The 27613-nt window shown below is 45.8% G+C and overlaps 1 protein-coding gene across 3 annotated transcripts in view; it reads left to right on the plus strand.

Annotated features, from left to right (window-relative positions):
• Positions 1-1608: 1608 nt before the first annotated feature.
• PRKAG2 (protein kinase AMP-activated non-catalytic subunit gamma 2) overlaps positions 1609-27613 on the plus strand; it is a 343500-nt gene continuing 317495 nt past the window's right edge. Inside the window, exon 1 of one of the 3 annotated variants that reach the window (XR_009758152.1) lies at positions 1609-2577. Coding sequence is in view for 2 of the 3 variants with exons in the window: in XM_061586927.1 (XP_061442911.1) it covers positions 2479-2577 (99 nt within the window). In the remaining variant the exon portion in view is untranslated. The remainder of the gene's footprint in view (positions 2578-27613) is intronic. The other 2 variants (XM_061586927.1, XM_061586930.1) reach the window with 2 other exon arrangements.

Genomic DNA, 27613 nt, shown 5'->3' on the forward strand with positions numbered 1-27613 from the left:
CCAGTTGCTGGGAATCCCAAGTAGGGAGAGCCGTGTTGAACTCAGGTCCTGCTTGCAGACATTCTATAGCATGGTGAGAACAGGACACTTGAACCTGGGGACATCCCATGAAGCTGGACGGCATCATTGGAAGTTTCCAGACAGAGAAAAGAAAGGACTTCTGCACACAGCACCTAGTTAAACTCTGGAATTTGCTCCCGCAAGAAGCAGTGATGGCCACCAGCTTGGATGGTTTTCAAAGAGAATTAGACAGATTCTTGGAGGAGAAGGCTATAATGGCTACTACCTCTACTGATGGAGTCTGTACACCACTGAATACCAGATGCTTGTGCTCGGGTCCTGCTTGTGAGCAGGTACCTCATTGTGGCCACTGTGAGAACAGAATGCTGGACTAGCTGGGCCACTGGCCTGATCCATCAGGACTCTTCCGATGTTCTTAATGGCAAAGCCTGCCCTGGTGTTTGTGATTAGGATGTACGATCACGTATGTGTCTGCATAAGTTTCTGGTTTGCCTTGCTTGTCCTCCATTTGCCCATTTGCTACCTATGGCATATTCAACACATTCAAAATATATTCACTTTTTAAATGACTCTTTTCCATTCCTGATCCAATCTTCAAAATCAACAAACAGACATGCTCAGAGTGCAACAGAGGTCTCAAGGCACTGCTGTGTAATGGCACATGCATGAAAATGCCCTTTTACAAGCATAGGATTCATTTTGGTGACCCTTCTTTGCAACATTTGAAAATAGCCAATAAGAAAAGGCTTTAAAAAAAAGATGTTTATTTCTGATGTGTGTTTGCCATTGAAAAAAATGTTTAATTTTAAGGAGAGCAGAACTTGCTGTCCCTTTAGTCAGCCTTTGTCACCCTGTGTCCTCCAGCAATTTGGGACTACAACTCCCATCAGCCCCAGCCCTTGCTGCCAGGGCTGATGGGAGTTGTAGTCCAAAACAGCTGGAGGACCCCAGGTAGGCGAAGGCTGCCTTGGTTTGTGTCCAAAACGTGCCCTTTCGTGCAGCCCCTCCGGCCCCGGTCAGCAGCCGTCAGCGCCACCCACCGATCGCCCGGAGGGAAGGCTAGCTGCGCAACATTTCGCCACGGTGCGCCGGCCGAGGCAGTGGCGGGGAAGGAAGAAACCTCCTGATCCGAATCCATCAAAAGGAGGAAAAGCGCGTGTGGACGCACAATGCACCTACCCAGACCTTTGGGTGCAGGAAACCGAAACAGCCATCACGCCAAGCTTGGGAATAATATAGTACCGTTTTCGGAGAAGGCTAGACTCCCACATCCCCCTAAAACAACGGCAACTGGAGGAGGGTGGCTATCCTGGCCCTCCCCAGACTTCCAACACGAGTCCATAGGATCCTTCCCAAATTTTGGCTCCATCTGCCCAGACTGACTAAGGGGGGAGGCGGCGGCGGCGGCTTAGGGATGCCCTTGAAGAGTGTGCACTCGGGAGCGCAGCCGAGCCTTTCCCCGGCTCGCTTTGGAGGGGGGTGCGCTTTGCCTTCGGAGAGAAAGTTGCTGTCTTTTGCGATTTTGCACTTCCTGATCAGCCGCCACCGCCTTGACTGCGAGGAATATATACACACACATGACGCTCGGCGCCTCCCTCCTTTGGCTGGGTTTGCTCGCTCCGCGTCCCTTCCCCTAGATTTTGCACCGGCAGCTGTCAGAGCGAGTTCGGCTTGCTTGCAAAGCCCGAAAGGGGAACCGCACCGCCGCAAGCAGTGCTGGGTGATCTCCCTCCCTCCCTCCCTCCCTCCGGGTCACTCTTCAGTTTGCAAACTGCAGCCGCCTGCCTCGGAGTCTGTTTTGCAGCACACAAGCAAGCCTTTGCAGCCCGAATTGCATCTCTTCGCCGCCGGTGGTAGGGGGGACGAAGACGGGACGGCCCTGAGTGCAGGAGCCACACTGGCCCTGCAGGGGAGAGGGAGGCTCTTTTGCGAAACGTCTCTGCGCTCAGATTATTTGTATTATTCGCTTTGTCGATGCACCTTCCCGCTTTCGCCCTTCGGGCACGCTGACTCAGAGGACATGCCCAGCTCCTGCTGCGCGAAGGGAAGGAAACTTTTCCAGCCGCCGAGAAGCTCCGGCTGTTTCTGAATCGGCGGAGTCCCTGCAGCGTTACCTTCCCACCTGGCCAGATTCCTCACCGGTTTCCAATGACTCCGTTGGTGGACACCGAGGAGAGGGGCCTTGTTTTGCCTCTTCCCTCACCCATCCCTTGCCCTTGAGGAGCCAGGCAGCCACGGTGGTCCTCAGGCTTCTGCCTTCTTGTGACATCCCTCTGGCCCTTTGTGTCCAAAGGCTTGGGGGGAGGGGAAACCCCCAAACAAGACTAGGAGCTGAAAAGCTCATCTGCTGGTGGAGGTGAGGAAGGCTGGGCGGAGGAGCCCATCTTGAGAGACCTTGCTGAGCAGGTGCCAGTGGGCCTCTTCTCCCCTCATTGAGTTGGGAGGGACGTCAGAGAGATGGGCAGCACTGCCATGGACACGAAGAAGAAAGATGCATCTTCCAGCAGCAAGAAAAGCTCTAGCCAGAAGAAGCGCATGTTGCGAGTTCACATCCCAGTAAGTGTGCCTGCCTAATCTTCCCTCCCTCTTTCACCTTCCCCCTTCCTAGCAATGGTAAAGATTGAAAGGCGAGTTCTTCCTGGCCCAAACACCCTTCCCTCTGGCCAGTTAAGAGGAAGAGAAGTTGAGGCACATCTTTCCCAGAAAGTCTTGTGTTGCTCTTCCTTCCCCCCCCCTTACAGCCTGAACTCTCCCTTTTACAGCAACATGTTGAGGGGGTGGGGCAGGAAAGGAATGTGCACACCCCTGTCACTTAGCAGCCACAATTGGGGAATGGTTCTTTTGTGGTGGTGCGTGTGAGTGTGTGCGTGTGGCGTGGAATATGTAGGCTCCAAGGAGGATCTGTGGCTGACATTTTGGCTGGAGCATTTTCTTGAGGGGGATTATGTGCAGCACGGCACTTAATTGTTTTATTGGCATTTTATAAACCACCAATCAAGCCAAGTTTCCATAATAAAATACAATAAAATTGCATTTTAAAGTACAGTGCACAATACATTAAAAGCTGTTAAGACAAGAAGCAAAAATAAATCACAAAGCAGAAAACTCATCAAAAACCCTACACAATAAAAGCTGCATGACGCACAGCAAGGGGTAACTTGGTGCAAAAACATCTAAAAGGCCTGGGAGAACAGGAAGGTATTCACCTAAAATACCACAGCATAGGCATCAGGTGGGTCTCTTTGGTACTGGCATTCCTTAGGCTCTATTTACTCAAAAGTAAGTTCCATAGAGTTCCGTAGGGACTTGCACTCGCATCAATGTACACAGAATTTTGCAACCGTCCATGGTTTGGTTTCTCAGCCAGATCCAGGTGGGCTCCAAATCCTTCCCAGTGCTAGGAGAGGTAAAGTCCAGTTTGAGGACTGTGACGCCACACACACACACAAATAGAGATGTGAAGGCCTGGAAAAAAAACTGGAAAATGTGGAGAAAAAACACACATTTTGCCCCCCAGCTTTTTTGTTTTTGTTTTTTTCTGAATTTTTTTTTTAAAAAACCCAAGCAATCTGAAAGCACCCTTTCCCCCCAGATTATTATGGTTTGGGTCCCGCACCCACATTTCTTCACACAAATACATTTGTACACATGCAGATGCTTAAACCAGATTCTGATATGAGTGTAAAACCTACATTAGCTAGATCATCAGTTGAATTAAAAATTAAAACACCTCTTGTCTGCTCTCTATTCATCATTAACAATGACCCCACATTCATATAAAGAGCGCCATAGAATAGAGACGCAGAGGTGACTTAGCCTGCAACTCTGTACTAGTTTACCTAAGAAGATCAAACAGCCTGCACCACTTCAGACTGTTGGCGGTAGACTTGCACTTACGGTGCTTCCCCCCCTCGTGCAGAAAACAACACCCCAAATAAGACAAAAATCACTGCAAGCAGAAGCTAGCACAGCAGAGCACACCTTTCTCCCTGGGGAAGGGCCGTAGATCGGTGGCTGAGCATCTGCTATGCGTGCAAAAGGTTCCAGGTTCAATCCCCAACGGCATCTCCAAGTAGGTCTGGGAGAGACCCCTGCTGAAATCCCGGAGAGCTGCTGCCAGTCAGTGTAGGCAATACTGAGTTAGATGGACCAATGGCTTGACTCAGTAAAAGGCAGTTTCCTATGTTTTGTAGCCTGTTAGTTTTTTACTTGCAGATAGTCGTAGGTTGTACTGCCCACCAGGGCTGTGGAGTCGGAGTCAGAAGCAATTTTGGGTGGAGTCGAAGTTGGAAGCAATTTGGAGTCTGAGTTGGTAGAAATGTACTGATATTTTAATATTAATATTTTAACATAAATCAATATACATTTGCCATTTATGAAGGAGTCAGAGTCGGACAGTAGAAAAATAGAGGAGTTGGAGTCAGAGTTGGCGTTGAAGGTTTGACGTACCGACTCCACAGCCCTGCTGCCCACTCTACCCTTTCCCCCTGCTAGTTCTGTAGGCCAGAGCTGGGGAAGTAGGAATTCTAAGGTGTGCACTATGGAGACTGTAGCATTGGGTATAACAGTGCCCATTTTGTGTGAAAGTGGGACAACCTAACGGACCTGAAGCTCTTTAGCAGGCGCTGTTTTAAAGAAAGCAAGCAGAAAGGTGTGAGCACGTGCTATAATGTTCCTTGATGCCTGTGGGCACGTTCTGTAACTCCACATACTTACCATCCAGCCTGACACCATGTACCAACATGCTAATTGTGCAAGTGTGTGCCTACATGCCTTGCTCCAGAGGTATTCTCTCTTACTGGTATTCAAACATTGCACTGCTAAGTAGTGAGAAGAGATTTTCAAGAAACTATGCACAATCTGATAGCGAGAGCCAGGTTAGTCAGCTTGTAATAATGACCTTCTTGTGGGTTGCCATGTGAACACTGGTTATAATAACAATAATAATAATAAAAGTTAAAAAAGGTTCTGTACACAGGAGTGAGCAGTAACAACCATGTTCCTTCGCCTCTCACTGCATGAAAATGGAAATGGATTGCCTTCAAGTTGATCCCAACTTATGGCGTTTTCATGTTAAGCTGTATTCAGTGGGGGTTTACCATTGCCTTCCTCTGAGGCTGAGAGGCAGGGACTGGCCAAAGGTCACCCAGTGAGCTTCATGGCTGTGTGGGGATTCGAACCCAGGTCGTAGTCCAACACCTTAACCACTACACCACACTGGCTCTCCAAGCTTAACTTAGCTTAACTTCATATCAGGTAATTGCTATCACTCTGTGAATTTGTATGCTCAGTCATTAACATAGGTTAGAATCGTTGAGGGCAGAGATGGGTGGAAATGTCTTATTTTAAATATCCTTCAGTGGCCCTGATTGTGAGTTAGTCCTTGGTGGGGTTGTTAGAACCCAAGAAACTGCCTGTACTGAGTCAGACTCAGACCATTGGTCCTTCTTGCTCAGCGTTGCATACATCAGGGTTAGGGATGGGAAACGTGTGGCTTTCCAGATATTGTTAAACTCCAGCTCCAACCAGCATGGCCAGTGGTCAGGGATGATGGGAGTTGTAGTCCAGCAGCGTCTGGAGGGCCACAAGTTTCCCACCCATGCTCTTCACTGACGGGCAGCGGCTCTATAGTTTAACACGGGAGACTTTCCCAGTCCTTATGTGGAGATTGAAGGCTGCCCTTCCCCATTTTAATTCATCTTAAATTATTTTATGAACCCTTAGCCTACAAGTTCTTAGCAACCTCACATGGGCCATAATTCTAACCATAGTTTTTAGGAACTGAGGTGGTAAAGATTACTATGTGATCTTATACACACTTATCTGGAATTGCAACCTTTGAACATAGTGAGACTTGTTTGAGTACACATATATGGGGATTGCTATAACTCTAGTTGAATTCAGCGTGACTTGCTTCTAAGTTAAGGTCTGATCTGCAGCCACGACAGGAAAGCATTCTCCCTTTTGTGGCATGTAACCAGAAGAGCATGCACAAGTGAGCAAGGGCCTGTGTGCATTGACTGCTTTTGCAAAACAAGCTACAGGCAGGTTGGAGCAGTCAGAATGCGGTAGGCTTAGACTGATGAGTAACTATTGGACAGTCCGCGTTCTTCCTGCCATTGAACCACAACAAAAAAGATTTCGTGGCAGAGGGAAAGTTCTCTCTGTGCTCGGTGTGCTGCTACTTTGTGTGCATATTGACTGTGGGCGGGGGACTATCTGCAAAGGCAGATAGTATCCCCTTTTCCTCAAGAGTGGGCTCCTGCTGGGAGGAAGGGCGGGATATAAATCAGATAGCAAATAAATAAATAAATAAAATAAGAGTGGGGATCCAGTGATATGTTTAAAAAAGGAGGAGTGCTATTCTGAGAATGCAATAGACAAGTTGAAGGAATGACAGCATCAGGGTTCACATATATTTTTTTACTAGACCCTGCTCCTGTCCCCCATCAGTCACCCAATGGGCATCTATTTAGCAGGTTCTCTCTCTCCCATGCCTGGAAAAGCCTCACTTGTTGGTTTAAGTTTCTGTGTGTCAAGGGAAGGGCCGTGGCTCACAGGTAGAGCATCTGTTTTACATGCCAGAGGTCTCGCGTTCATTCCGCGGCATCTCCAGGTGGGGCTAGGAGAGAGCCTGCCTGAAGTCTTGAGAGCTGCTGCCAGTCAGTGTAGACAATTCTGAGCTAGATGGAGCACTGGTCTGACTCAGTATAGGGCAGCTTCTTACTTTTAAAGAGCCAGCAACGGGTCAGTAAATGTAATGATAAACCATGTCTGCATTCCCCACGAGAGTGTGCTGGCTCCTTGGGCCAGCTTGCTTTGAGAAGACCCAGGAATCAGGATTTCATTGCAGAGTCCCACTTGCTGGCCCTTCATTCAACGTGTGTAGGCTTGGGCAAAACTCAAGGTGCTGCATGTGAAAGGGGCTGCATGCCAAGTCCACATTTCAAATGTAAGTGACGCTCCGGAGGCAGCAGTAAGGATGTCTCTCTGTACAGCAGTGTCATACTCCCAGTTGCCTGGTTTTGTTTCACCAAGTGAACCCAGATGCTGAGTTTTGCTGTTGTGCAAGACTTGTTCATATTTCCTTTCCTAAACAGGGACATCTTGGTTATACACAAGAAGTGTAGTCTCTGATGGCAGGCTGAACTTGATGTTACCAGCGGACGCTAGTCCGTTAGGGCAGGTTTGACACTGCCCTGCCAACCTCAGTGTGCGAAGGCTTCCTTACTTGCAGGAAGTGGCAGCTGGTGGCTCCTTGTCAATGGGGCAGTGGTATTTGCTCCAGGTTTTACTCCAAACTTCAAAGGAACTGCGCTTTAGCACCTTGGACAGTTCCTTGAAAGTTCAGACTAAAACCCGGAGCAGATTCCACTGCCCCATTGACATGGAGCCACCAGCCGCCACTGTTTACAAGGGGTGGCACTGCTTGCTAGTTTCCTCTTTCTTAACAGGGGGAAGGGAGAATTCCACCTTGTGGTTTTTCCCATTACAGGGTTGCAAGAACACCTGCACTTGGCTGACTTTCTCTTCTCCTAAAGATACAGGATCAGTCTCAGGCCCTGAACCTGGCAACCCTAGTGGTGAATTAACACAACTCTGCCACTGTCAATTGTCATATTTGTAGCTGCAGCCAGATTATTGTGTGGAAAAGTGCCTGTTTGGTCTTCCATTCTTTATAAGATAAAAAATAGGTGAACACCCTCATATCCCACCTCTCCCCAGCCCCACATCTCACTACAGTCTCTACCAGCCTTTCCCAACCAGTCTGCCTCCAGATGTTGCTGGACTACAATTCCCGTCTTTCCTGACCATTGGCAATGCTGGCTGAGGCTGATGGGAGTTGTGGTCGAACAACATGTGGAGGCACACTGGTTGGGAAAGGCTGGCTCTCTACAGTAATCTCTTGACTGTGTGACATAGCCTTTGTCAAGCTGAAGCCTTCCAGCTGATTTGAACTACAACTGCCATCAGGTGTGCTGGCTGGGACTGATGGGAGTTGTAGTCCAAAACAGCTGAAAGGCTCCAGGTTGGCAAAGGCAGGTGTAACAACTAAGATCTTTTAACAAGTTGTGTGTGTGGGGTACATAAAGAGGTGTAGTAGGCGGCTCCCCTTCACTGTTACAAATTCTCTTCCCATGGAAACTTGTCAAAAGCTGAGGCTTAGCCTGCCTATTTATCAGAGTGGGTTGCAAGACCTTTGTGTTCTGGGGTTGCTTTTACTAGCTAGGATTAAACTTGTACAGAAAGGGTTTAATTGGCGTTTTAATGTATTCAGAATTAGGTGGGTTTTTTGTTTGTTTTAGATGGGATTAGCAAAATGTTTGTCAAATGTGACAGACAAGGAAGGTGTGGGAAGGCGAGATATGCTGTTTTATTGGGATTGTTTTAATGTATATTTTAATCATGGACATTGGTATGTTAATGTTTTAATGGGATTTTTATTGTGTAGTTTAGTAATTGTGTATTCTGTTTATTATGTGTTTTTAATTCTGTATTTTGACAATGTTTTGCAGTTAGCTTATATGTTTTGTAAACCTCTTAGAAGTCATCTGGGCATTAAGCGGTATATAAATAAATAAATTTTACTTTATTAATCGCCTTCTGTGTAAGCATCTCAAGGTGATGTACAATAAAAAACATCAAAAAACAGTTAAACACACACACAAACAGCACATCTGTTGAAAAACAAAACAAAAACAACAGACATCCATGGCAGAGACCCATTTATCCAGCTGGAAAAGCCCATGGGAAGAAAAATGTCTTCAGTTGTTTCTGGAAAGTGCAGATAGTGGGTGCCTGTCGTATCTCAGCAGGAATACTGTTCCATAGAAACAGGGGCAGCCACACTGAAAGCCCTGCTCAGGGTTACTGTGGACCAGGCATCTAGTCCTGAGCTGTATAGGGGCTTATATGTTAGTACCAAAACCTTGCAAATGGCCCGGTAGCAGATTGGCAGCCGGTGTAACTCCTGCAAGCAAGGTGTTATATGCTGGCAGTAGTTTGACCCTACAAGCAATCTAGCTGCTGTGTTGTGCACCAGCTGTAGCCTCCAGAGGAGCCTCAAGGATCGCCCCACATGGAGCGCATTGAGGTAATCCATGAGGCTCTCCACCTTTTCCTGGCCGCCTGCTTCTTGCAATGTCCTAAGTCTTTTTCCCCTACGCCTCCCACTGTGCCTTGTCAAAATTTGGCCTAGGTTCTCCAAGCTCAGCCTCTGTGGGTGCATCAACACTGTAGAAGTTCAGCATGAAGAAGGGAGAGAAGCTCTTCCCCATCCTGGTGCTCTCCAGATGCTTTGGACAGCAATGCCCATCAGCCCCAGCCAGCATGGATGGAAGTTTTAGTTAAAAATATCAGAAGGGCATCCGGTTGGGGAAGGTTGCTCTGTACTGATGTATAAAGAATATGGAGAACTGGCTTATTTTTTGTACTTTAAGATAGTGTCCTGGAAAACCCTAAATTATTTTATTTTATTTATTAGATTTATATCCAGCTCTTCCTCCCAGTAGGAGCCCAGGGCAGCAACTTCCAGCCTCACACTTTATCTCAGTTTATTGGAGCATTTGTTGGAATCTCTACCACAAAAAAACCACAAAACTTTTTTATACCATATAAAAATAACTAGGAAATGTCTTGGTTTAAAATGGAAGGTTTCTCTCTGGGTCTGCTAGACACCAGCACACCTTAAGCACAGGGGCATTACACTCACGGATAATTGCTGAAGATGCAAACAGCCCCAAACAGATCTTACTCACCTATGTGGAATTGCCCAGTAAATAAACCCTTCTGGAAGGAAGTATAGGCTAGAATTAACTTGGTTCTGGATATATCCCTAGTAACAGGAGACATCAACATAATAGTCAGCTACATATATAAAAACATAAGAAGAGCCTGCTGGATCAAGCCAGTGGCCCATCTAGTCCAGCATCCTCTTCTCACAATGGCCAACCAGATATCCATGGGAAGCCGACACGCAGGACCTGAGTGCAAGAACACTCTCCCCTTCTGCATCTGGCTAGGGAGGCAGAGCATAACCATCATGGCTAGTAGCCATTGATAGCCTTATCCTCCATGAATTGTCTGATCTTCTTTCAAAGCCATCCAAGTTGGTGGCCATCACTGCCTCTTGTGGGAGTGAATTCCATACTTTAACTATGCGCTGTGGGAAGAAATAATGTATTTTGTCTGTCTTAAATCTTCCAACATTCAGCTTCATTGAGTGTCCATGAGCTCTAGTGTTATGTGAGAGGGAGAAAAACTTTTTTCTATCCACTTTTAACAGCTCATGCATAATTCCAATAGGGTAGTGAGACAGGACTTTCCCTTGCAGAAGCCATGCTGGCTCTGCTTCAGCAGCACTTGTTCTATATGCTTGGTGGGGACTATCAAAAGGACAGGAAGGATGGTTCCACTGAGCCACGAGCAGCAAAACGAATCGTCTCTCAGCATTGGAAAGCCCACGCAACACAAAGCAGAAAACTGGATATAAGACCTTATGTAATTAGCAGCTCATGAGAAAATTCTGCTGTATAAACCATATAAAAAAAACCTTCCAAGAAATTTGAAGCGAATTTTTGGAACTCTTCACCAAGTAAAACCCACTAGAAGAAGTGGGAGGCACAATGCAATGCAGGGATGGAACTTTCTCCAACTCTACAGTTGTTAATCTGCGACTCCAGCAGAACACTTATCTTAACCCTTATCTGAGCATATGAACCTGAACACTGCATAACATGCCAAACAACTGCACTTCATAAATAAAATAGTTGTATATCCCCCCCCCCCAAAGAAGGCATGAGTGCAGAGGAAGGTAGGGGGTGGGGAGGGTACTGTTTCATTGTAATAATGGAAAACACTTGTAAACTATGGATTAAAAAAAGAAAGGTTTCTCCACCCCTCTCCTCACTTGAGAAACCCCAAGAAATACATCAACAAACTGAGTTAAGAGTTTGAAGTTGGACTCCTTAGGTTCTTTCCAGACACAGTTTTTGTTGCATAATAAATGCAGTCAATAGTTGTTGGAAAGTCCAGCAATGAATCTCTCTCCTCTCTCCCCCCCCCCAGCTAGTACTGCTTGTGGGGGCTGGGATGAGGTTGCAACATCCTGGCATGGAGACTGTATTATTTTGTCACTAGTAAAATCCTCCCTCCCTCCCCCCTCTTGCTTAGCAAGAGTATTTGTTGTGATAGAGAGGCCCGTATGGAACATGATTGAGCAAGAATCAGGAATTCCTGATAGTCAAGAACAGTTTTGACTGAGGTAATTTTGGCTGTGTCATTTTTTATTTTTTTAACCTGGCAAGGTTTTTCTTGCGACGCATCTTCCTCCTTGTGGCAAAATTGCCAGTTCCCATATCCTGTTGAAAAATGACAGAACTTATGGCTGACTTTATTTATTTTTTCAATATTTATATATCTCACAATAATGTATTTATTTGTTATTACATTTATACGCCACCTTTCCACCAAGGAACTCAAGGTGGCATACATGCCTCTCCCTTCTTAATTTTATCCTTACAACAACCCTGTGAGGTAAGTTAGGATGAGCGTGAGTGAGTGACTGGCCCAAGGTCATCCAGCAAACTTTGTGGCTGAGTGGGGATTTGAACCCTGGTTTCCCAGATCTTAGTCCAACATTCTAACCACTACACCACACTGAAGTTCCTCTGAGCAGTTTATTTTAAAAATTGAAGCCATACAAAGAAATAAGGCACAAACATGAGATTTAAAACAAAATAAAACAAAGCTGTTACTTGTGCTGTTTCAAGATAACTTATATGTTGGAAGTGTCGTGTACCAACTACATCAAAAGCGGCTATGAGAATTGTATGGCAAAGGAAAAGAGAGTGTTTGGCTCCATGCAGACATTATACCAAACTATGGTTAAAGAAGCTTAACTGGTTTGGAGTGATGTCTGAAATGTGCAAATAACAGTTTGTTATTGGCTGGCAAGCCAGAATTGGGACTCATAGTTTAAAGTTGGTTTTTCAAGCCACCACATTTATGGTGACTTGTGTTGAGAGGATGGAAAACAAAAGCGGGCTGTCATCTCTAAACCATGTTTTACTTGTTGTACATTTGGAAATTGAAGCCATGGTCTAGATTCTGAACTATGTTTCGTGTAGCCCATGGTTTGGTATGATATTAGAATGGAGGCAGCTCTTCAACTGGTGTTCAAGAATCATATTCTGCCAGATACTGTTTTCCTGACACTAAGGATACTATCCCATGATCTCTAGAAGGGTGTCCCAAAGGCCACAGAACAGAGTGGATTTCCCATCCCTTCCACAGATAGGGAGGTCCATGGGTAGAGAAGGACTGCAGGTGAAGAAGGAGGTCTGTCCTCACAAGCCTCTCTGTTGTAGGTATGAAAACTTCCATTGGTCTTCCCCGTCAGTGTTCTGACATCAGTAACAGCAAAAGGGGGCAACTTGGAGGGGATGCCTTTAGCAGATTGGGGAGGCTGTGGATCCATGGGAGCCAAAGCCCTCCCATTCTCCCAACATGCCCCTGGAACTGGGGGAAAGGTACAGAAGCCTTGGAGGTGGTGTACTTATTTTCCCTTCAATTGGGAATAATGGGAAAGAATTTCAGAAATGGGGTAGGGGAAAGCTGAACAAAGAAGGGGGGGAAACCCCAGAAATGCCACCCCAATTTCTGTCTTGCTGGCATGGGTGATCCTGGGAGGGCTTTGATTTTGGGGGTGCCTCCACCTCAGATTTTTCCTCCCTTGCTGCTATGGCAGGGGCTCCCAAACCAGTGGTTGAGAGCTTCCTTCATGAATCCTTCATTCATTCAGTGGTCCACGCCAAGTCTGTGGGTTTGTGGCTGAAGAAGTATAAAATATTCATATTGATTTTAATGGTATTTTTATTGCTTCTTTCCTTTCTTATATTGTATTTTATTGTGTTATAATTGGAATTCTGTGGAATCAACAATCATGCAGCATCTAGTACAATGCATTACAATTGCTACAACAGGCAGAAAAATCACTTAGTGGTCTGTCAGCACCTGCAGGATTTTTCAAGTGATTTCGGGGGGGGGGGAGTTTGGGAACCACTTGCTCTAAAGGATTGCTGTGCCTGAAAGCGAAATGTTGGCTGGGGCTTTAGAAGTTGTAAAAACCTTTGTGCTTTATTTAAAAGTATACTATTGAAACAACATAAAAAATGCTAGTATAAAGCTGTGTGTGCCTGCTGGAGGCTCAAAATCCTCCTGTGAGCTCTGATTTTTATTTTATTTAGGAGGAGCAGCCTGTGTTGCCCTGTTCTTAATGGTATACATTCCAAAGAAACAAGTGGATAATTTTTTTCTTGGTTTCTGAGTTTACATAATAGGGAAAAATGCATGGGGCCTGCTGTGTATTGTGTGGTGCATAAAACAGCATAGAAAATGAAGCACTTCAGGTGTGAGACATAAAAGCATGAATTCTGGAACAGCTCTTATAGATTGCAGCTGTCGTTTTGAGGAGCAAACAGAAGCCAGCAAGGAAAAGGGAGTAACTTACTGGCACTCCTTTTCAGAGACTACAGCACTTCTCAAAATGAAATGGAAATGCCTTCAAGTCGATCCCGACTTATGGCGACCCTATGAATAGGGTTTCATGGTAAGCGGTATTCAGAGGGGGTTTACCATTGCCTTCCTCTGAGGCTGAGAGGCAGTGACTGGTCCAAGGTCACCCAGTGAGCTTCATGGCTGTGTGGGGATTTGAACCCTGGTCTCCCAGGTCATAGTCCAGCACCTTAACCACTACACCACACTGGCTCTCCTGTAGGATTCGAGTAGTGATTTTATGTTAGTTTAACAATATATGTGTATTAAATGTTTATATTTTATTTTGTGTTTCATATGTGCCTACCCCAATACATAAAGAACAACTATAGGAATTTAAAGTTCAAAAATGTTGTTTAAAGTATGTTTTGTAGATCACAGCCGTATTTTCCTGGAAATAGCCATTTTGGTGATAAAATTTACCTAGTTTGGAGTCATCAAGATCTTTTTAAAACATCTCCTCCCCATGCCTCCTTTGTCCGAGGCTTGCTACCTTCCCTCCCTCTCCTGCTGCATTTCCTCTTTGGATGGTCCCACAAAAAATGGCCTCAGCTCTAAAAGAGGTTGTTGTACTCCAACTCCCATTAGCCCCAGCTAGGATAGGCAGTGGTCAAGGATGGTGGGAGTTGTAGTCTAACAACACTTTGAGGGCCACTGGTTCCCTATCCCTGCCCTAAAGGAACTTCTGTTTCTTCACTAAGCTAGAAGTGATTTGTCAGCCAGTGTAGTGCTTCCCTACTCTGGAATATTGCAGTCTAGGTTATCAATACTGTGGAGCAGACACTTCAAGGTGTGTATGTGTGGGAGCACAGAGTTCCAAGCTTGGGAGAAGATCCTTCCTGAGGCAAAGGGACTGGGCACCCCTTCCAGCTGTGGTTTGGCAGCACAGCTGCTGCCACTGTCCCTCCAGGGGAAAACAGCATAGGCCTGGTGTAGGACATTTGGATCTCTGCACATTGATTCCCAAAGCAGTTGCTTGATGCTGGGTTGGGAAAGAGAAGAGGTTGTGGTGAAGTTCGTGAATTGTAAAGGGGGGGGGAGCTCAGAATGCCTAACAAACACTGATCTATATGGAAATGAGGCATACGTTTTAAAGTATGTTCTAATATTCATAAAGAATGTTTGTTGTATTTTAGGGATCCTTTGATTTGTCAATTTGCTGCTTCCCAGTACTTGTCGCCATCCAAGTTTGTAACCATCAGATGTGATTATTTATATGCAGGTTTAGTATTATGTCATACACAGAAGTGCTTTAACACCCCTCAGTCCACAGTGACTTTTGCAATTGCCTGATTTAGGAAATCCATTTTGAGACAGAAACAATTAATGGTCTTGGATTCAACAAATTAGATATTTGCAATGTTGCCTGTGGGGTCAATTCCAATTTTCAGAGTTGTTTACTTCTATTTGATTCACACACACTTGATTGGTGAAGGCAAAAATTCCAAACCTGTGGCACATTGGTTGTGAGCATCTGTGCCTTGTTCAGGATTTGGCTTTCAGCACGCCACAGAAAATGTTTAAGATACAACATTTGCAATGATATGTCAAAAGCCAAATTCCTTTAGGGAGACAGGAGGGGAAGGTTGAATTCAGATTACTAGCTGTACACAGGCTTGGATCCCACACATGAAGGCTTCTTCCTCTTCCTCTTATTCTTATCTTATTTAAATTTATTACCTGCCCTTCACCCAAAGGTCCCAGGGCAGCTCCCAACAGTTTTAAAATACATAATTGTCAGGGCTGGCGCCAGGCACGCTCCGGCTCTTGGGCACCAAGTCTGCCCTGGCCCTGTGGTGCCATAGCCCAACCCCTCCATACAAGTGGTGCAGGGCTAAAAAACCCGCCTTCATGTCCCACCTACTTTTATCATCCCTCTAAATGACATGTGTACTGTGTGTGCATGCCTGCCATCAACCAAGATGGCGGCAGGGGCAGTAGCCCCTTAGGGAAGCCTCCACTGCCATCGTGGTTGATGACAGGCATGTGTGCTGCATTCACACGGAAGAGAGAGGTAGGTGGGGCATGCATGCAGGTTATTGAAGCCTGCACTGACTATTCGGGGGGGAGGTACGTGGAGCTCCATCTCTGTGATCCGCAGCATGGCCTTGAGCCAACACTGCCATGGATCGCATAATGAGAGCACTACCCTCCTACTCTAAGGAGGGGCCCCCAGGGGCCCTCGGCCAGGGCCTGACCTGGCCGCTCCCTTGGGCCAACCCTGATTATTGAAAACAGTTAAAAACAACCAAAATCACATCACAAAATAATAGGGTGGGTCCTAAAAATATACATTTCAGGTGTCAAAGGCCAGTGTACAGAGGTGTGTCTTCAGCATTTGTGGAAAACTGTACAGTGAAGTTGCCAGATACACCTTAATGGGAAGGGAGTTCCCCAGCTTAGGGGCTGCCACAGAGAATGCTCTCTCCCGGGCTGCCACCACCTGACCTTCTGAGGGTGGTAGAACTACCAAAAGGGCCCCCTCTGCTGATCTCCACACCCAAGAGGGTCTGTAGGGAAGGAGGCAATCTTTCAGATATTTGGGACCTAAGTTGTTTAGGGCTTTAAACGCTAATGTGAGCACCTTGAATTGGGCCTGGAAACCAACAGAATCTGTTTTGAAAGGGTGTGTACGAGTTCTAAAGGAAACCACAACCAGTAATCTGGCTGCTGCATTTCAGACCAGTTGAAGTTTCCAAGTCATCTTCCAAGGGCATCCCTACATAGACCGCATTGCAATAATTCAACCTGGAAGTTACCAGAGCATGGAGTACTGTGGCCAAATCATCTCTGTCCAAAAGGGGCCAAAGCTGGTGAACCAGCCAGAGCTGGAAAAGGGCACTTCTAGCCACTGAGGCCACCTGGCCCTCCCATGACAATATTGGATCCAGGAGTACTCCCAAACTGTGGACCTGCTCCTTCCAGGGGAGAGCAACCCCATCTCCTCACCTCCTGGTCATGAGAACTTTGGACACATAACATCTCTATCTTTTCAGGATTCAGCCTCAGTTTATTGGCCCAAATCCAGCACATCACCATCTCCAGCACCAATTCATCACCTCAACCTCCTCTCCCGATTCAGATGAAATAGAGAGGTAGAGCTCAGTGTCATCTGCATATTGATGGCACCTCATTCCAAATCTGCTGCTGACAGCTTCCAGTGGCTTCACATAGATGTTAAATAGCATGGGGGACAAGATGGAACCAAAGGATAGTTCTCATGGTGCTGAACAATAACTTCTTTTTGAAAGCAGCTCTGGAAGTATGAATGGAACCACCGAAGCATGGTGCCCCCAACCCTCACCTCCCTGAAACACTCCAGAATGATATAATGGTCAACAGTATCAAAAGCTGCTGAGAGATCAAGGAGAACGGGCAGGGTTGCATTCTCCTATCTCTTTCCCGACAGATGTCATCAGCCAAGGCAACCAAGGTCATGGCCAGCCCTGAAGCCAGACTGGAATGGATCCAAGTAATCAGTTTCCTCCAAGCATGTTTGAAGCTGGACCCAGATGGTACCTTGCCCTCCTCCAGTGAAGCATTCATCACTCCTTGGACCCATCCAGTCAATCACATGGCTAGCTCTAAGAAGCCAAGATGGGCAAGGGTCAAGGGGGCAGGTGATCAGCTGCATTTCCTTCAAGCATCTTGTCCACATCCTCAGGCCGCAGTAATCAAAGTGATCCAGTACAAATGGATCAGACAATGCTCTGGCCGCCACCATTGCTCTAACCGTGGCATCTACCTCTCTCTGAATCTGAATGATTTTGTCCCTCAAGCGCCTTGCAAAGTTGTAATAGCAGGCTTCTGAGGGTGTCAGAGCAACACTATCTTGGCAGATGACAAAAGCCCATTCACCACTCAGAAAAGCTTTGCCGGATGGCTACTTGGTAGAGTAGTAAGCTTTCTTTGATGCTACCACTGCAACATGGTAGGCATGATGGTGCAACCTTACCTGTGCTCGTTCAGGTTCAGACCAAGATTTATTGACCTGTGAATAGGCTTGAAGTTGCATTATAACCAAGTAAGAAAAACCTTTTTCACACTCTCTTTGTTAGACATTGGATCGTTATGACAGTGTTAACTAAAAACTTTTTTCTCTTTCTCTGCTGTGCTTCTCTTCCTTTTTGGCTGTCTTAAAGTATAGTTTCTTTTATTTCAGTAGCTCCTGTCAACACCACCAGTAAGGTTTTCCCTTCCTCTCATCTCCTCTCCTTTTTTTCTATGGTATCATATTTATTATTCATATGTGAAATTGTTATTCACTGGCTTCTTAAAATGATAGGTAAAGAGGGGGAAACTGAGCATGCATGTGGGTGGTATGTCCATTGTTGTAGTGCAGAGTCCAGGATGTTGGAGACACAGGTCATACATCAGAACATAAGATGCTACTATGTTTCCAGGCTACTTCTTCCCATCTAACCCAGAATAGTCTTCTCTTGATTGATGGTAGCTGTCCAGGATCTTGGGTAGAGGTCTTTCACATCTTCCAGATTCTTTTACCTGGACACACCAGGGGTTGAACTTTTGACTTTCTACATGCAAAGCAAGTGCTCCGCCACTGAGCTATGGCCCTACCCACTGGTCTTGTTTAGGTCACTGTCTGCTAGGCATGCTAGCTGGGATAGGGACACAGCAGAGTCTATAATTAGAAGCTCCTGTGAACTGAAACACCAGTTAATAAAATGTTTACGTTGGGGTGTAGCATTGCAATGGTTGTGTTGTGCCAGGATTGCAAGACAGCCTCAGCTACTGCATTGAAGTGATGGCTACCTTAGCTGCATTGCAGTGCGATGTTGATGCTGCACAGCACAGAAGTGGATTGAGAGAGGCTGGAGGTGGGAAGCTTCACCTGCATTGAGATGATGCATGGACGCTAAAGAATTCCAGTCACTACAGGTATAGACAGCCATTGTGGTGTAGTGGTTGAGGTGTTAGACTAAGACCTGGGAGACCAGGGTTCGAATCCCCACACAGCCATGAAGCTCACTGGGTGACCTTGGGCCAGTCACTGCCTCTCAGCCTCAGAGGAAGGCAATGGTAACCCCCCTCTGAATACCGCTTATTGTGAAAACCCTGTTCATAGGGTCGCCCATAAGTCGGAATGGACTTGCAGCCCATTTCCATTTTCACATATATATATATGGTGCAACTTTTGTACACTGGACAGATACATAGTATCCGTATTCTAAATGATGTATTCTGTACTTTTGACGTGCAAGACCGAGTGATTTATTATTCATCCAGGTTTTCTTGGATGCAACTGATTTCTGGATCCATTTCAGTTGGAGTTTAGACTCAGTTTTGGCATGGAAACTGCCTTGGACACTCTGTATGATGACCTCTGTTGGGAGAGAGACAGGGAGTGTGTCCCTGTTAATTCTTCATGATCTCTCAGCAGCTGTCGATATCCATTGACCATAGTAGTCTTCTGGAGTGGCTTTTTGGACAGTACTTTGCAGTGTTTCCAGTCCTACTTGGATGGTCGTCTGCATAGGGTGGTGCTTGGGGAATGCTGTTCGTTCCAGTGGAACCTTCAATGTGAGGTTCTGCAGGATTCAATTTTATACCCCATGCTGTTTAATTTCTACATGAAACCACTGAGTGGGGTCATCTGGAGTTTTGGAGTATGTTGTCAGCAATATGTTGATGACACCCAGCTCTGCTTCTGCTTTACATCTGCAGGTGTGGCAGTGGATGTGCTAAATTGGTGTCTTGACTACCAATGGACTGAATGGGAGCCAATAAACTAAAGCTTAATCCCGACAAGACTGAGGCACAGTTAGTGGGTGGTTCTCTAGACTGGATGGATAGGTTCTGACCCTTTCTGGATGGAGTTATGCTCCCTCTGAAGGAGCAAGTTCGTAGCTTGGAGGTATTCCTGGATCTGTTACTGTTGCTGGAGGTTTAAGTGGCATTGGTGGTGGGGAGTGCCTTCTATCAGCTTCGACTGATGGCCCAACTGCACCCATATCTGGACAGGGATAGCCTAACTTCCGTTGTCTATGCTCTGGTAACCTCTAGGTTGGACTACTGCAATGAGTTATATGTGGGGCTGTCTTTGAAGATGGGCCAGAAACTGCAGCTGGTGTAAAATTCGGTAGCCAGATTGTTGACTGGGGTAAGCTGGTCTGCATTTATAACTTCAATTCTGGCACAGCTGCACTGGCTACGAATTAGTTCCTGGGCTTAATTCAAACTGCTGGGTTTGACCTATAAAACCTTATGTTGCTCAAGACCTCAAGACCTCCAGGACTACCTCTCCTGTACAAGTTGACCCACACCCTGTGTTTATCATCAGAAACCCTTCTTCGTATGCCCCCTCTGTGGGAGGCTTGGAGGGTGGCAACACAGGAGCAGGCCTTTTCAGTGGTGGCCCCATGGCTGTGGAATGTTGTCCCCAGTGAGACATGCCTGGTGCCATCTCTAGCCATCTTTAGGAGCCAGACAGAGACATAGGAACATAGGAAGCTTCCTTATACTGAGTCAGACCATTGGTCCATAGAGCTCAGTGTTGTCTACACTGACTAGCAGCAGCTCTCTAGAATTTCAGGCAGGAGTCTCTCTCAGTCCTTCCTGGAGATGCCAGGAATCGAACCTGGAACATTCTGCATGCAAGGCAGATGCTTTACCACTGAGCTATGACTCTTCCCCAAAGAAAGTTCTCTTCATTCAGGCCTTTGGCCCTTGACTTGTGCTGTCCCAATTATTCTTGTTATTGTTTGATGGGTTTCTACAGTTTTTTTGGCTATGTGTGTCTGCATTTGGCTTTTACTGTATTGAAGAGTTTTAGATGTTATTGATTGCATGTGTTTTTATATATGATTCTTTTTAAAATTTCTGTGTGTTTATTAAATCTGCTGTAAGTCATCTAGAGACCGCTTGGTATTAGGCGACTAACAAACGAAATTAACAACAACAGCAATAGTTGTTGTTGTGTTGTTGTTGTTGTTGTTCTGGGTAAGCAATCTGGGTAAGTTAGGAAACAGAGCCCTTAAGAGCTCTTCCTCAAGAGAAGAATCACTTGGTTCAGTCCATGTTCAGTCTTTTTGCACCAATGTGGGATCTCACTTGGATTGCTCCAGTCCTCGCCAGCTTCCCCTGCCTGCCTTGTGTCACCCATACCCTTGCCTCTTCTCTGTGTTTGTTATTTTCCTTTGTCTAGCCAGGAACCTAAAGGAACACAAAGCCATGTACTCTCTTCTTTCAGTTGTTATTGTATTTATCATTACAATGGAAGGGTTCACGAAGAACCCATATTGCTTATCTCTGAAACCACCCAAGGGAACCCAGGAAGGCTTGCCTAACTTTGCCTCCCCATCACAGCCTTTGCCAGACTGCAGTCTGGTTTTCTAGAGGAATGTGGAATAGCCACCCATAATTTGTGGCAAACTATCCTGAAAATCCTAGTGTTCAGTCTTCCCCTCAAATTCCTAGTTCCCTGTCAGCACCTGAGAAAGACCTTGTATACCAGCCTTCCACAGCCTGGTGACTTCCAGATTTTGTTGGACATAATCTGTGACTATTGGCTATGTTAGCTGTGGCCCACAGCATCTGTAGGGTCCCAGGCTGGAATGCTGTTATACTCCTTTCCCCTTCAATTTCTTCCCCCCCTCAAGTTCTTTGGTTTTTCTCCTAAATGTCTGTCCTTCCTCTTGTATATCCCAACCCCACCTCACTTATATTCAGAGTTTGCCCCATTGCCTCTGGGCCCCAAGTATAGCCTGTCAGATCTCTGATGCCTTTCCCTCTATCCCAGTGGCTGCTACTTATTAATTAAAAAAAAAACACTGTGGGTGATATGGCAGATCTTCCGCTATCATACCTGGTTTATCTCTTTGCCATTATGCTATACCAGCCTTCCTTAAGAAAGGTGTTGCAATCTGCAGGTGGTTCTGGACGGGGCCTTAATATTGCAAATAGGTTGTTCAAATATTGCGAATGGGTTGTTGGCAACAGGTTTTTTTTTATTTACTGGATTTTTCCTGGAAAGGGTAAATCTGGTTTAAATGAAGAAGGGGCAGTTGGGATGGCATTTTGATGCCAACAATGTTGTATGGGTGTTGAAAAAAAATTAATGCATGAGGAGCACACATTTCACAATAACCCTCTGCCTGGCAGAACCCTACGTTAACGTCTTATACTGGGTTTTTAATCAGTAGTGTAGTGGCAAATTCAGAAGTGTAGGGTCCCTTCAAAATAGTCACAGCCACACACCATTATAAGGTTATACAACCTTCTAGGATTATAAAATAATCTGACCAGGTTTGAATATTGCTTTAGAAAACTCTTCTCAGTGGCTCATAGGATGCTGGAGACATAGGGACCCTATTGGGACCTGGCCATGTAAGCATGAAAGAGAGGCTGCTGAATCAATCTACAATGTTCATTATGTGTGTGCTTTTGCCAGTTGTAATGTGTTGAAGCCCAAATTCCGCCTTAGGCTTCTAGCTTCTCTCTCCCATAACAGAGCCAGGAGTCAGTTTAGTTGCTTAATCATGCTGCTACTCCTGTGAAGTACTCTTTATATAATTATCCAGGGGAGTAGTTTATAACGATAGATCAGCAGCCTTCAGAATGGTATGTGTTGGACCTGCATTTGTGCTGGCATTTGGCATCAGCCTTTAAAATCAGTGGCATGGTCTTTAACATAGTATGTAAGGGCTTGTCCAGGCACCTGCTTCCTGCAGTTTTGGTCTTGACTCTGTATCAAAACCCCTTATGAATGGAAAGTTGCCTTATACCCACACAGACTATTGGTCTGTCTAGCCTCATATTGTCTCCTCTGACTGGGGGAGGGTCTCCAAGGTTACAAGTAGAGGTCCTCAATCCTGCTTTTTAAGATTCCTTCAACTGGAGATACAAAGGACTGAACGTGGAACTTTTTTCATATGGAGCAAGTGCTTTATCACTGGGCTCTGGTCCTTCAGCATTGGTACTGTGCTTAGCACTTGAGTCTGCATCCTAGTTTGGGGTGGGGTGCGGGGAAGACATGCTGTGTAGCTGCATACATACACACCATACATTTAAAACATACCCTCCCAAGAATCCTGGGAGCTGTAGTTTACCCCTCACAAGAGCGACAATTCCTAGGACCTTTAATACATTACAGTTCCCAGGATTATTTGGGCAAATTCATGTGCTTTAAATGTATGGTGTGCATGTCTGTCCTCCAACAGAGCAGAATAGCCAGGTGGCCTTAGGGGGAATAGCCAGGGGCCACGACCCCCAAGCATCTGCTGCATGAGCTGGGCACCTCGCTTTGCCTAATGGTAGAGCCTGCCCTGGTTCTGGGATATAAGATGATGGATGTCTCCGTGAACTGGCTGTGGAGTAAGCTGGTCTCCAACACAGACTCAGTACCAGCAAGCAGCATTTTTGGCAGCTGCCAGGACCTCTGTGCCTCTTCAGGGTCCACCTCTGATGCCTGCCCTGCCCCCATTTCAAACAATTATTTTCCCCCTCCTACTCCAATCAGTGCTGGGTAGGTTAGTTGGAGAGCCACCATTTTATTTTCCCATAACCCTCAGTATGACAAGGGCATTGTGGGAAATTAAAATGGTGACTCCCAGGCCCATCTGCCTACCACTTATTAGGGTTCAGCTGCTGCCCATCAGTGCCACCACCAAGTATGCTTGTCAGGGGGTCCACAGAAGGCAGTTTGTTAAGGGTCTCCTCAAATGTCATCAACCCTAGCCCAACAGGACGAGGAGGACGTGGCAGCCACAGGACAACCACCCACCATCTTTCAATTTGCTGATAAGTTACATTAAAGATCAAATACAAAGGATAGTCACAACATTTTGAGCTTCATTTGGATACATGTCTCTCTTGACCATACATCTTCTTGTAGGGCTTCTCTCCATAAATTAAAATATTCATACAGTCATTCTATAGCAGGATAGCAAAATGACATGGTAAGGGCTCTGTCTGTCTGTCTGTCTGATAGACTGACCTATGACTGCCAGAAGAAAGAAAGTTACAAAACAAATGTGTTGTGTGGAAACATGTTTTGGGTTAATAGGATCTTGGGGAGTTAATTTACACTTTTGGTTAAGGACTGATTTATGTCTTTAGTAATTATTTTGCTAACTCTTGAGCCCTGGGGGAGACCTGTTTTGGTCAGGAGGATCTCCCTCGAATTATTTTGTTGGTGGGGTAACATTCCGTTTTTCTGTACACCACCATGAGTATTAAAAATCCACCTGGCCTAACTATGGTGGTTTGACAAATGCACGGTATCCCACAGAAGAGCATTTTATATCAAAAAGGGCAAATCCTATTCACAGGTGTACCATATGACTACGGAAAGCACCAATGAAAGCTTTTCGTCCAGCGCAAGTAGCAGGCATAAGGCCCTGATCTGGATTGGGGCCACAGCCAAGGGCAGGCAGCAAAGGGTTAATACCCCCCACTCCCTACACTAGAGTCCTAATCCAGACCCACCCAGCTTGTGTGCCTGTTATTTAATAAGTAAATATTATTCATGAAATTGCTAATGGAATCTTGCTTAGTATGGCCCTTAGCTGAGTTTTGGAGAGAGTTTTTCTTTTTTATTTTGAGATAATTTCTTGGGGCACCAGGGGTGGGGGGAGGAAGGAGAAATAAATTCTACAGGTTTTAAATGGTGAAGAGAAGAGATTGAGAATGGTGCCTGGGTCACAAACCAGTGGTAACAAATCAATACCTTACTTCTCTGACCCAGAGGCACCTCGGCAGGCAGGATCCTGTGAGTGGCTAAGGTTACCCTCATTGCTTTTAGACAAGTATTAGATTCTCCCTCTCTGGGTTTTGCAGATTGGATCTTATTGGAGCACTGTATAGTTTTCTAAGGGGCCAACATAGCTTGGCTCCTCTGGGATGGCCCTTAGTGAGAGCTTGTGGAGCCTGCGGCACTTCTTGGGGCCTGCTTAAGTCTCTGGGGTTGCTAAGCAACAGATGCTGAAGGAGAAGACCTAGGCCAACTTGTAGCCATGGCAGCCCCAGCCCAACTCCATTGTGACAAATGTGTGGCGCATGATCCATTGAGCAACCAGTGTTGCGCTGTGAGAGAAGTGGTAAGGGGTGCATCATCAACACCTCACGTTCCATATTGTGAACCTTTGTCTAAAGTACCCACTGTTTGAGACCCTTTATGAGTTTGGATGGAAGAATGTCTGTGGGGTGATGTTGGAAGGTGATAGTGAAGTTCTAGCTTGTTGATAGTCTCTAGTGTAGCAAAGTCCATCCCTGATTCAAATTGCATCACAACCATAAGAACATAAGAAGAGCCTGCTGGATCAGGCCAAGGCGCATCTAATCTAATATCGTGTTCTCACACTGGCCAATCAGATGCCCAGAGGAAGCCCTCAAACAGGACCTGAGCACAACAGCAATCTCCCGACCTGTGGTACCCATAAATTCATTGAGTGGTTGCATAATGCTTTCCCAGCTTCAGTGCATCCATCTAAATTGGGAGGATAATAAAACTGACCTGTGTTTAAAGGATTCTTCTAAAAGGATTAGTGGCATTCTATTCATTACATTTATATTCCACCATTCCTCCAAGGAGCTGAAGGTGGTACATACAGTTTTCCTGTTCCACATTTTGTCCTCACAACCAACCTAAGATTAGGCTGCAAAATATATGTGGAGCAATCTGAACACATAGGAAAACATGCTAAATATTATTATAGCTGAGTATCATTATTGTTATTTTCTTACATGCACGTTTCCCCCCCTTGACAAAATAAACTCAGGCTATCACCTGTTTGGCTATCATATAATAGTAGAGTTGGAAGGGGCCTACAACTCCATCAAATCTAATCCCCTGCTCAATGCAGGAATCCAAATCAAAGCATTCCCAACAGATGGCTGTCCAGCTGCCTCTTGAATGCCTCCAGTGTCAGAGAGCCCACTACCTCTCTAGGTAATTGGTTCCATTGTTGTATGGCTCTAACAGTTAGGAAGTTTTTCCTGATGTCCAGTCAAAATCTGGCTTCCTGCAACTTGAGCCCATTATTCCGTGCCCTGCACTCTAGGATGATCGGGAAGAGATCCCAGCCCTCCTCTGTGTGACAACCTTTCATGTACTTGAAGAGTGCTATCATTATCTCCCCTCAGTTTTCTTGTCTTCAGGCTAAACATGCCCAGTTCTTTCAGTCTCTCCTCATAGGGCTTTGTTTCCAGTCCCCAGATCATCCTTGTTGCTCTCCTCTGAACCTGTTCCAGGTGGCTCTCATCACCATCTTTCTAGATGTTTAAATCTGATGCTTAAGTGAGACAAAACAAGGAACTTAGGAAGTTGCTTTATTCAGGTCAGGCTATTGGTTCATCTTCTAGCCCAGGATTGGCCTCTCTTATTGGCAGCAACTCCCCAGGGTTCTAGGCAGAGGTCTTTCCCACTGACTGCTACCTTGCTGTTTTGACTGGATGTGCCAGGGATAAACCAGCAGCAGAATCCACTGAATGTGGCCAAGAGGCTTTTATACAATGCACAGAGCATTCAGTAGTGCCCCCAACCCTTGGTGGTATCTTTCATAAGGCCTCTGAGGAGTTAATCCTGAGAGCATAAAAACTGTGATTATGTCAGAATGTGTTTGGCTGACTGTGTTTTTATAATATATTTTTTGCTGCAATTTTATCTAATGTCTTGGTTTGCAGGGTTCGTTGTTTACAGTTTTGTAAGTTAGTTCTTTTGGAGCCAGACAATGGTTCTTAAGAGAGTGAAGGCTGGTTGATGGAACTGCTGTTTCCCAGGATGTAGACACACACATTTATTTGTCTCTGGGGCAAACAGGCTTTGCAGGTTTTTGAAGCTCTGCAAAAACCTGTAAACAGAGATCACGGCGATGCCATGACTCTGAAGAAGCTATCCTCTCCTCCCAGATTCAGGAGACTTTTGGTTTTTTGAATCCTGCTGCCTTGAACTCCTCTTGCTGTGTGAGTCCTATTCTGGAACTTTGGCTTCCCTTCCTCTTCCTCACATGCAACTGCTGCTGTTGCTGCTGTTGCTGCTGTTGCTGCTGCAGCAGAAAGATGTGTCAATTCCAATACTGCATGGTCTTCTGAGCTCACTGGGGGGAGAGACAAGTCTGGGAACAATGCAAAAAAGCACAGCCAGTCATTTCCACTAATTGTTGATGTGGGCGGCAGGACACATAAAGAGTGAGAGAAGGGGAGGGGTGGTGGGAATGTGTCTGGTTTGGAAAGTGGCTACATTGAAAATAATAATCATTGTAGCTCTGTGCATGATGTCTCCTGTGGTGCATGCATCCTTTCCTCTGATGTGCTGGAGCTTCAGCTAGGAAAATTCTAAATTAGAGCACGACATAAGAGCTACTATCTCCTTTCCAGTCTACAAGCCCAGGGAGAACAGCGTCATGTCACTGTGTGTGTGTGTGTGTGTATGTGGTCAAGTGCTTGGATTCCCTCCTCTTTCCTTAGCCCTAACAATCTACACATGATAAATGTGTCGTGCTGCATGCTTCTGTCATGGGTTTAGATCTTATTACACTTTTGGGTACTATCACACAAATTCTAAAAATGGGGTTGGGCAGCAGTGTGATCAGCCATGATCTGATGACGCCTCTAACAGGATCCATACTTTGTCTCTTGGCACTCTCCCCAGTCCATATCCCCTCACTGACCCTGTCTCACACTCTGAGTGTTTCTGCCTCCCTGAAATGTGTTCTTGAGCCCCGATAAAACCCCTTGCTTGTCTGGATGGAGGATAGAGAGGGATTCATAGTAGCCTGTGTACAAACGTAAAATTTACATTAGTTGCTCTGTCCTTTTGCCATTGGCCCTGCTCACAAAGGTTGCCTAGAAAGGAATGTGGCCCTCTGGCTGAAAGTGTTCCACCCCTGGTCCATTTTGTTATCAAGCTGCTCCTTGATTATGAAAAACATCTCATCTCTCTAGAGCAGCCTTTCCCAACCAGTGTGCCTCCAGATGTTGTTGGACCACAATTCCCATCTTTCCTGACCATTGGCAATGCTGGCTGAGGCTGATGGGAGTTGTGGTCCAACAACATCTGGAGGCACACTGGTTGGGAAAG

This window comes from Rhineura floridana, chromosome 10 (assembly GCF_030035675.1).
Source record: "Rhineura floridana isolate rRhiFlo1 chromosome 10, rRhiFlo1.hap2, whole genome shotgun sequence".
NCBI classification, from domain to species: domain Eukaryota; kingdom Metazoa; phylum Chordata; class Lepidosauria; order Squamata; family Rhineuridae; genus Rhineura; species Rhineura floridana.